We start from the raw sequence: 11,389 nt of genomic DNA, 5'->3' as shown, positions 1-11,389 counted from the left end.
ACTCTGAAATTCTTCTTCTCTGGATAATCAAGAAAGGAAAGAATGGCAGCAAGATCACACTCCAAATCCCTCCTCCCCACATGAACAATGAACAATAATGGAAGAGGAACAATGACCTTAAATCCCCCATCCTTTTTTTTTGGCTTTCAAACAAGAAATTCTTTATTGATTAAAATACATAAAATAATAAATTAGTTAAGACACCGCCAGCAACAAGTTCAAGCAGCACAGACATACTACTTTATTGTTTGGAGATTACTGATCTTGACAAATTGAAAATCAGGACTGGTGTCAGTTGCAAGATGGTGCTGATCCTTAGTTCACTCTTTCTAGCATATTTGTTCTTAACAGTCATATGCTTGGTGAGACCGTTATTGACTTGGACAACATTTTTTGCTATGTGTTGCATAACTGGAAGCAAATCCTCTTCTTCATTCGAGAGGTAATACTGCAAGAGGGGAGTCCATTCACCAGAGTTAAAGAGTTTCTGAGCAAGGTGGACGGCCGCTGCTGCAATCAGGGATGGAGGATAATGTGCCATGTCATAATCCCCTATTGTCAGTTCCATTAGGTATTTGGCAAGAGCATGTTGTTCTGCACTAACATCTGCAACTTTTGTTGCCCTTCTGATGAAGTGCAGTGGAACTGGCTTGCCAAGAGAAAAGCAGAGTTTCTTCAATATCCACCTCTCCATTTGACGTACTTGAGCAGTAGTATAAGCATTATCAGTGATGATGACGAAGTCCCCAATTTCTGGAGAATAAACCTTTTCATATTTAGAAGCAATAAACATTGCCGTGACACCAACAAGTTGCAGATTTTTCTTGGTTACTGGGTTATCCTGGAGAAACCTGTCCAAGATGGACACAGTCAAGTAGAGCGTTTCTGGAAGTAGCTTAAATTTTACTTGAACTTGCACAAGCCAGTCAATTAAGATAGCACACATAGCTCCAGTTATCACTTGCCCAGCCAAGTAGTTTGGTTGCACTGCTTGCTCGACCTCTGGTTGTCTTAAATACTTGTAGATATCTTTAACATAGTTACTGCAGAGTACTGGGTTGTTGCCATCATTTATATCAATATCTTCAACAAGAAGGACTGAGACCGAGAAGGCATCACACAGTTCTTCTGACACGCACATTGAAATGTCCATTGGAGTTGGTGGTACCTCAATTTTTACTAAATCTTCTAGAAAGAATTCTTGCTGTAGAACCTCTGGTTGTTTGCTCATCTTTGCAGGTTCCGTTTTTGGAGAGGCACACTTTATTGTATTTGGGAGAAGTATTATTTCATCCTTCTTTGCAGCCAACTTAAAACCGCATGGTTTATTTATGATATCCACCAAGGCAACTCTGTGTTCCAAGGTTGTCACTGTATGAAGACTCTTGGATTGGATGTCCACTGTAGAACTACGTGCACTCCTTCTGATTTGCACAGCCATTCTCCCAGCATCCTCTCCTTTCCTAACACACCAATAATCCATCAATCCCCCATCCTTGTACACAAAAGAAACAAGGAAGATTGGGCAAAAGTACACAGAACACAATAAAAACCATAAGATTAAAAAAAAGTCCACATCCAAGATTCAGAAAATCTGGGCAACATTCTCATCTTCATAGCAGAAGATGGAAAAAGGCAGTCTTCTCCCTCCACAGCAGAGCGATCTCACCAGTGATGGAAAAAGGCAGTCTTCTCTCTCCACAGCAGAGCAATCCCACCAGCGATGGAAAAAGGCAGTCTTCTCTCTTCACAGCAGAGCGATCTCACCAGCGATGGGAAAAGGTAGTCTTCTCTCTCCAGCAGCAGAGTGATACCCTGGCAATAGAAAGCCAGGCAGCTGTTGTTTCAATGTCCCTCGTCACTTTAATTGGTGAACAATCCAAGAGTGGTACCCTTATCCAATTTGACTGATATTGCTGAAAATAGGTTTGCTATCAATGTCAAGCATTTGTAATGAAACTGCCACTGACAAATCACCCAAAATTAAAGAACTAAGCATGAATTTAACCATAACATATCAACATTTGCGAGCTATATACATATGCAGTTCCTTGGCCAGTTGAGGCAAAATGAACAAATTTTTCAAGGCAAGGCACTGTTATAGTTTCTTGGTACTCAAAATATATGTAATTTTAGGGAGCTCCTTGACAGCCCACAAACAGATACAAAAATATTGGAAAATTCCAATGGCATTTTGTGAGTCTACATAACTTTATAGCAGGTCTGAGTATTTTTCAGTCCGTTCTAAATGGGTGCTATTTTGAAATGTACAAAGCATAAACTTAAGTTGGAAATTATATTATCACTTATGAGATTACACAAACTTCAGGTAAATAGTTTTCCGGGCTTTTTATTTAACTGTGCATAGGTGTTTAGTTGAGCCCCAAAGCATTAAAATTAATACAATAGAGCAATTATCATTGTTTTGACAGCTTTATTACAGAAACTTGAACATCTACTTCATTAGTCTATCCCATTGAATGTTATCACAAGTTGTGAGTGTACTAGTCTATTTGAACATTTCAACTTAAACCACAGTAAATGTTAAGAAAACTAGAAATGCATACCACCAGTCTGAATTCTGCTGGCTGTGACCAGTATGCAAAGAGTATCTAGCCGTCCAGACGGATGCAGGTGGAAGTCCTGCTGTAAGTGCAAGGGCATATGACTTCATTATTGGACAGCCCAGGGAGTCTAATTGAGGAGCTTTTTTGAAAATTGGCATTTCCTATTATGATATGAGGAAATACACCTCACCAATGTGACTTGTAAAATCTTCATTTGAATGCAAACACTTGAGTTGTAGAATAGATAAATTCAGTGTTTTCTTTCTAAAATATTTTATATTAATGTTTTAATGATTCAAGTCATTTTATGGTTCTAACCTTGAAAACTGTAATCATGTGTACTTATTGCTTGCAAAGCAAAAAAAAAAGATATTTTTACGGTTTTTTGCAGTGTCCCAAAGCACATTAGAGCTAACGAAATGGATTTGAATGAACTTGTTGTTGCAGTGTTGAAAATGCCAGTTTCTGCATGGAAAGGTCCCTCAAACAGCAAAGAAATAGTAGCCAGACATTTATTCATGAGTGTATTAGCAGGTTTAGCATTCCGATGTACCTGTGAAAGTCCCACTTTTGCCAAATGAGCTTCACTGGCAGTTTCCCAGGGTGGACCAGAAACTGGCCGTGATTCTTCAGCATAAGACACACAGAATGCTGGAGGAGCTGAGCAGAATCAGAATCAATTGGACATCACCGGCATATGTCATGAAATTTGTAGTTATGCTGCACCAGTCCATTGCAGTACATAAAAACTTTAAGTTACAGTAAGAAGTGTGTGTGTGCATTTTAAGTTAAATAAAGGGTGCAAAAAGAGTGATAAAAAAAAGAGTAATCATGTACTGTTCATGGACTCAATGTCCATTCAGAAATCAGATGGCAGAGCAGAAGAAGCTATTCCTAAATATTTGCAATGAGAAGAGGGCATATCATGGGTGATGGGGGTCCTTAATGATGTATGCCTCCTTTCTGAGGTATTGCTCCTTGAAGATGTCCTGCATCCTTTCCATAGATCAGGCATCATCTAAGCAAAGGAATAAAGAGTCAACGTTTCAGGCAAAGTTACTTCAAACGACAACTTTTCATCCCTTTCTAAAAATGCTTCCTGAACTATCGAGTTCCTCCATCATTTTCTATATATTAAACAGGAGTACTTCTATCATTGCAGTATTCTCTCTGAAATGCCAGCCTAAGGTGTGTGTTCCATTCTCTTCTGTGTGTGCTATGACTTCTCTATAGCTGTATCCATAGTAATACCCTTGTGCTAGATACATTAGCTGTAGCAGTATATCGTAAGGAAATAGGGTTATTTTGCTATAGCAGTTCAAGTCAAGATGACATATTATTGAATTATATTTATGCAGCTTCTTCACATTCAATTACAAATTTACCATAAAATAATCAACTCTATATATGCATTCGTTATTGCCATTTATTACCATTAAAGTATACTGCTTTATGTCTTCAGTACTGGAACTCAATAATAAGGAAATAATTCACTCCATATCTTGAAAATGTGATGTGATGTTCTAAATTAAATTTGATATTAATATATTTAATTCAGCCTGTTGTTTCAATGATAAAGGACATGAATTTCAAATGAGAAATACCAAAGCTTATACTTTGCTTTGAATGAAATTTGATGTTCAATTTTTCCAAAAGAGAAAATGTTGCCTTTAGTAAGCTAATTGGAGGTCAATTAGCAGGGAAAAAGGAAATGGATGGTGCTTAAAAACTGTAAGAACCTTTGAATAGTTTAATACATTTAATAAGGATTTTCTGATTAGGTTGTATGCCAGCGCTAGTTTTGCATCAACCTGTGGATTCAGAGTCCAACTTGATACAAATTATATACGTATAGTCTTCACAGTTCATCATGAAGTGAGAATGTAATTTCAGTTGGATACCTAAGCAGGGAAATATCTTTTTGCTGTGTAAAATTACTGATGAAATCAATCACAAAATTCAGCTCCAAAAAAGGGTAGGATTGCCATTTATGCTGCTTGATCTGATCTTGTAATCAGCTTCTGCAAACTGCCAGAGATGGAATTTGGAGGTCATACATTAACATTACTGTGAGGCAGCAGATTTACTAACCGTACTGCTGTGGGCAACATAGCGAAGTAATCAGTAGCCTTATTCCCTTACAGTCCCACCTATTCAGGCTCTTCCTGATATTAGGTGCTCCCTGTGAATATTTGAATTTCTACAGGTGCTCCAGTTTCCTCCCACAACCCAAAGATATACAAGTTGGTAGGTTAAGTGTCTGCTTAAATGGTAGATTCTGAGTGTTTTTGGGATAATGGGGAGAATACAATAGTATTAGTGAATGAATCAGATTTGGAATCAGGTTTATTATCAATGACATCTGCTGTGAAATATGTCGTACATCAGCAGTACAGTGCAATATATCAAAAGTGAAAAATCACAAGAAATATTTGCAAAAATAAATTAAATACTGTAAGTAGATGAAAAAGAGAACAAAAATAGTGAGATGCTCTTCATCTGTTGGTTCATTGTCCATCCCAAAATCAGATGGCACAGAGGATGAAACTACCTCAGGCTCTGTTACTTCTCTCTGGTAGTAATAAGAAGGTCCTGGGTGATGTGTCCTTAATGATGGAAGGTGTCTTTTTCAGGCATCGCCTTTTGACGATGTCCTCAATGCTGGAAGGCTAGTGCCCATGATGGAGCTAACTGAGTTTGTAACCCTCTGCAGCTTTTTTTGATCCTGTGCAGTGGCCTTTCCATATCACACAATGATGCAACCATTTAGAATACTCTGCATGGTATATAGGATTAGTATAAATGTTTGTCTGATGGCTGTCATGGACTCAGTGAACCTTAAGACCTTAAGACATAGGAGCAGAATTGGGCCATGTGGCCCTCAAGTCTGCTCTGCCATTTCATTGTGGCTGATCCACTTTTTCTCAGAGCCCCAATCTCCTGCCTTTTCTCCGTATCCCTCCATGCCCTGCCCATCAAGAATCTATCAACCTCTTCCTTAAATATACATAAAGACTTAACCTCCACAGCTGCCTGTGGCAACGAGTTTCACAAATTCACCGTTCTCTGGCTGAAGAGCTTCCTCCTCATCTCCATTCTAAAATTCTGGTGAATACAGATCTGGATCCACCAAAGGCTCTGCATATGACAAACTGTTCAATCTTGAAATCATTTTCATGTCTCCTTTGAACCCTCTACAGATTCAGTACATCCTTTCTCACCAAAGGACCCAAAACTGCTCACAATACTCCAAATGAGGCCTCACCAGTGCTTTATAGAGTCTCAAAATTGCATCCTTGTTTTTATATTGTAGTCCTCTTGAAATGAATGCTAACATCACATCCTTCCTCACCACAAACTCACTTGCATATTAACACCAAATTTCCTGGTGTTCACCTGATGGAGAATCTCACCTGGTCCCTCAACACCAGCTCCATAGCAAAGAAAGCCCAGCAGCATCTCTACTTTCTGCGAAGGCTGAGGAAAGTCCATCTCCCACCCCCCATCCTCACTACATTCTACAGGGGTTGTATTGAGAGCATCCTGAGCACCTGCATCACTGCCTGGTTCGGAAATTGCACCATCTCAGATCGCAAGACCCTTCAGTGGATAGTGAAGTCAGCTGAGAAGATCATTGGGTCTCTCTTCCCGCCACCACAGACATTTACACTACACGCTGCATCCACAAAGGAAACAGCATTATGAAGGACCCCATACACTCCTCATACACTCTCTTCTCCCTCCCACTGTCTGGGAAAAGGTTCCGAAGCATTCGGGCTCTCACAATCAGACTATGTAACAGTTTCTTCCCCCAAGCTATCAGACTCCTCAATACCCAGAGCCTGGACTGACACCTTGCCCTATTGTCCTGTTTATTATTTATTATAATGCCTGTTTTTGTGCACTTTATGCAGTCCTGTGTAAGCCTGTAGTCTAGTGTAGCTTTCTCTGTTTTTTTTTGTGTAGTTCAGTCTAGTTTTTGTACTGTGTCATGTAACACCATGGTCCTGAAAAACGTTGTCTCATTTTTACTATGTATTGTACTATCAGTTATGATTGAAATGTCAATAAAAGTGACTTGACTTGATTTTACTTTAGGGAATCCTGCACAAGGACTCCCAAGTCCCTTTGCATATTTTTTTTTGTAATTTCTCTCCATTTAGAAAATAGTCAACTCTTTCATTTCTTCTACCAAATTGCATGACCATACATTTCCTGACACTGTATTCCATCTGCCACTTTGTTGTCCATTCTCTTAAGTCCTTCTGTAGCCTCTACTTCCTTAAGACTACCTGCCCCTCCACCTGTCTTCATATTGTCTGCAAACTTTGCAACAAAGCCATCAATTCCATCATCCAAATCATTGACATATAATGTAAATAGAATTGGTCCCAACATGGACTCCTGTGGAATATCACTAGTCACCAACAGCCAATTGGAAAATGCGCTCTTTATTCCCATTCTTTGTCTCCTGCCAATCAGTCACTGCTAGAATCTTTCCTGCTGTCATTGCTGCCATGCCATCACCCTGCAGTGTTCTTTTCCAATCAATTCTGGCCAACTTCTCTCTCATTCCTCTGTAATTCCCTGTACTTCACTGTAATACTGTTACAATCTGACTTCAGCTTCTCCTTCAGGGAGAATTTAATCATATTATGATCCCTTTCCCCTAAGGATTCTTTTACCTTAAGTTCTCTAATCAATTCCTGATCATCGCACAGCACCCAATCCAGAATAGTTGATCCTCTAGTGGGCTCAACCATAAGCATCTCTAAAAACCCATCCTGCAGGGATTCTAGAATCTCCCCCTCTTGGAACCCGATTTTTCCAATCTACCTTAGCCACAGATTCTCCTGTGAAATCATTCTATTCTTGCCCCCACTGGCATGTGGCACAGGCAGCAATCCAGAGTCCTACACAGGATGTCCTATATCTCAGCTTTCTACCTAGCTCCCTAAAATCTCTCTTCAGGAGCTTCTAATCTTGTCTGCCTATTTCATTTGTGTTGATATGCACCAAGACTTCTGGATGCACAGCCTCACCTTCGAGAATGCCTTGGACCCGATCTGAGGCACCGCTGATCCTGGTACCAGGGAGACAACATACTATCCAAATGTCTGTATTGCACCCACAGACCTCGTCACTGTTCCTTTGATTAAGGAATCTCCTATTAACACTGCAGCCCTTTTCACCTCTGCTCTCCTGAGCTGCAGACTCAGTGCCAGAGACTCTATCACTGTGGCTCCCCCGGGATGTCGTCCCCTCAATAGTATTTAAATTTGTGTACTTATTGTTGAGGTGAATGGCTGCAGGTGTTCTCTGTACTAGCTGTTCATTTCCTCTCCTTGTCGTGATAGTCAGTTACTTGTTTCCTGTAAGCTAGGGGTAAACTCCTCCCTGTAGCTCCTGTCTATCACTTCCTCATTCTCCCATATGAGTTGAAGGTCACTGGGCTGCAGCTCCAGTTCCCTAGTGCACCTGGTACAGATGAGTTTATCTGGGAGACTGAAGGTCTTTCAGACTTCCCACATCCCACATACAGAACAAAACACTGCCCCTGGAGCCATTCTCACTAAGCTACTATTCCCTAATGGATGAGGAATGAACAAAAAAGGGCAGGGAGAGAGTAATTTACAAGACAATTTACCTCACCCAACCGAGATGGGCCAACACCACTCCAAAAACTGGCACTCTGCAAATGACTGGCCATTCTGCTTACACTTGAATTATTTTTATTGGCCCCTTTCTTATGAATCCCTCTTGTTCATTCACCATTTCTCAACTTTGAGAGACTGTTGTGAAACTCTGCTTTTGAAATCTCAATCATCCTCTTGATTAAAAGGTATCTCTTTTCACACAGCTCTGACATAGACAACAAAGACACTTAAGATGCTATTAAATCTGGTTAGGAATTCAGGACAACCACCTTTAGCCAAAGTGTGACAAGAATGTGAAGCTGAATAAGAAGGACGAGCAGCAATCTGCTGGACAATTCAGCAGGTCAAGCAGCAACTGTGTAGGAAAAAGTTATTGTGCATGTTTCTGGTCAAAACTCTGGGTCCTAATGCAAGATTTTGACCTGAAATGTTGTTGATCCTATCTGCCCCTGCAGACTACACCCAGCAGTTGCTGCCTGACCTACTGAGTTCCTCCAGCAGAATATTGCTCCAAAATTCAGATCTTCCAGAAGCATAAATTGAAATAACACAAAAGGGAATCATTAAAAAGATAGCTGATCAGCAGGTAATGGAAGAAAGAATTGTTGGAGGATTGAGAGTGAGAAATCACTCATGTGAAACATAAATAATTTTATGTATGTATGTATTTATTGAAAGAAAGCACAGAATAGGACTTTATGGTCCTTCAAGTTGTGCCACCCAAAAATCTCCCAGCTTAACCCTAGCCTAACCACTGGACAATTTACAATGACCAATTGGTACATCTTTGGACTGTGAGAGGAAACCGGACTGGAACATGGACAAATCCCACACGGCCACAGGGAGAATGTACAACCTCCTAGCGGGAAATGAACCCGGGTCACTGGTACTGTAAAGCATTGTGCTAATCACAGTGCTGCCATGTCAACACAGTAATCTGTTGCCAAATAGCCTTTCATTTTGTTTTGTATCCTCTGCATAATATATAAATGTCTTCAGGAAGTAAGCAGCAGAGATCTGTTTTTAGAAAATGTGGCAAAAACTGAAGGGGGAGCATCCCAAAGCACTGCAGTGAGAAAGAGTCTGGAGCAGCAATAAATACATAACAGAAAAACAGCCATGAAAGGCAAAGGGAAAATATATAGACATTCAACCTAACTGCATAAAGTAAAGAGGCTTCTATTACTTCTTTATCCATTTATGAATATGCAAACAAATTAAACTGGCTGTTTAAAAAGATTAGTGACAGCTGGCACAGGATACCTGTTTAGATTTAGTTAATCTAACACATTACTAGAGAGACCTTTGCCAAATTGTGTAACAACCACACCATATAAAAATATGCATAAAGCAGATCTCTACTTCTCTGTGTAATAAATACAATAAGGTACTTGTGTAGGATCATATTTGATGTTTATTCATCAATATTTATTTTGAGGTCATTAGATTAATGGACTGTCATTCTGTCCTAAGGCTACATATGAGCATGCTTCACTATTTAGAAACATAGACAAGCAACAGGCCAATACAAGCCCTTTGGCCCACAAAGTCTGCCGAACATGTCCTTAACTTAGAAATTACTAGGCTTACCTTTAGACTTCTATTTTACTAAGCTCCATGTACCTATCTAAATGTCTCTTAAAAGACACTATCATATCTGCCCCCATCACCATTGCCGACAGCCCATTCCATGCACCTACCAATCTCTGAGCCAAAAACTTGCCCTGACATCTCATCTGTACCTACTCCCCAGCACCATTAACCTGTGTCCTCTTGTGCCAACCATTTCACCCATGGTAAAAAGCATCTGACTATCCTCATGATCAATCTCATCATCTTATACACCTCTATCAGGTCACCTCTCAACCTCCATCGCTCCAAGGAGAAAATGCTGAGCTCAGTCAACCTATTCTCATAATGCATGCTCCCCATTCCAGGCAACAGCCTTGAAAATCTCCTTTGCACCCTTTCTATGGCTTCCACATCCTTCCTGTAGTGAGGTGACCAGAACTGAGCACAGTACTCCAAGTGGGGTCTGACCAGGGTCCTATATAGCTGCAACATCACCTCTCAGCTCCCAAATTAATTTCCACAATTGATGAAGGCCAATACACCATAAGCCTTCTTAACCACAGTCAACCTGCGCAGCTGCTTTGAGCATCCTATGGACTCGAAACCCAAGATCCCTCTGATCCTACACAATGCCAAGAGACTTACCATTAATACGATATTCTGCCATCATATTTGACCTACCAAAATGAATCACTTCACACTTATCTGGGTTGAACTCCATCTGCCACTTCTCAGCCCAGTTTTGCATCCTATCAATGTTCAGCTGTAACATCCAGAATATCCACAACATCCCCAACCTTTGTGTCATTAGCAAACTTACTAACCCATCCTTCCGCTTCGTCACCCAGGTCATTTATAAAGATCTCAAAGAGTAAGGGTCCCAGAACAGATCCCTCAGACACCCCACTAGTGACCAACCTCCATGCAGAATATGACCCGTTTACAATCACTCTTTGCCTTCTGTGGGTAAGCCAGTTCTGGATCTACAAAGCAATGTCCCCTTGGATCCCATGCCTCTTTACTTTCCCAATAAGCCTTGCATGGGGTACCTTATCAAATGCCTTGCTGAAATCTATATACACTACATCTACTGCTCTTCCTTCATCAATATGTTTAGTTACTTCCTCAAAAAATTCAATCAGGCTTGTAAGGCATGACCTGCCCTTGACAAAGCCATGCTAACTATTCCTTATCATATTATACCTCTCCAAATATTCATAAATCCTGCCTCTCAGAATCTCGTCCATCAACTTAACAACCACTGAGTTAAGACTCACTGTTCTATAATTTCCTGGGCTATCTCTACTCCCTTTCTTCAATAAAGGAACAACATTTGCATCCCTCCAATCCTCCGGAACATCTCCCATCCCCATTGATGATGTAAAGATATCGCCAGAAGCTCAGTCATCTCCTCCCTTGCCTCCCACAGTATCCTGGGGTACATCTCATCTGGTACTGGCGACTTATCCAAAAGCTTTCCAAAAGCTCCAGCACATCCTCTTTCTTAATATACACATGCTAAAGCTTTTCAGTCTGTTGCAAGTCATCAGTACAATCACCAAGATCTTTTTCCATAGTGAATACTGAAGTAAA

At 40.4% G+C, this 11,389-nt stretch overlaps 1 protein-coding gene across 1 annotated transcript; it reads right to left on the bottom strand.

The window, feature by feature from the left end:
• Positions 1 to 241: 241 nt before the first annotated feature.
• Positions 242 to 1,441, bottom strand: LOC132401338 (G2/mitotic-specific cyclin-B1-like). Its single transcript, XM_059983467.1, has one exon. It carries the CDS (start codon positions 1,439 to 1,441, stop codon positions 242 to 244), a length of 1,200 nt encoding a protein of 399 aa, XP_059839450.1.
• Between the last annotated feature and the right edge of the window lie 9,948 nt (positions 1,442 to 11,389).

This window comes from Hypanus sabinus, chromosome 10, assembly GCF_030144855.1.
Source record: "Hypanus sabinus isolate sHypSab1 chromosome 10, sHypSab1.hap1, whole genome shotgun sequence".
Taxonomy (NCBI): Eukaryota; Metazoa; Chordata; class Chondrichthyes; order Myliobatiformes; family Dasyatidae; genus Hypanus; species Hypanus sabinus.
The sequence above is the reverse complement of the archived record's forward strand: the minus strand, read 5'-3'. Positions and strand labels throughout refer to the sequence as shown.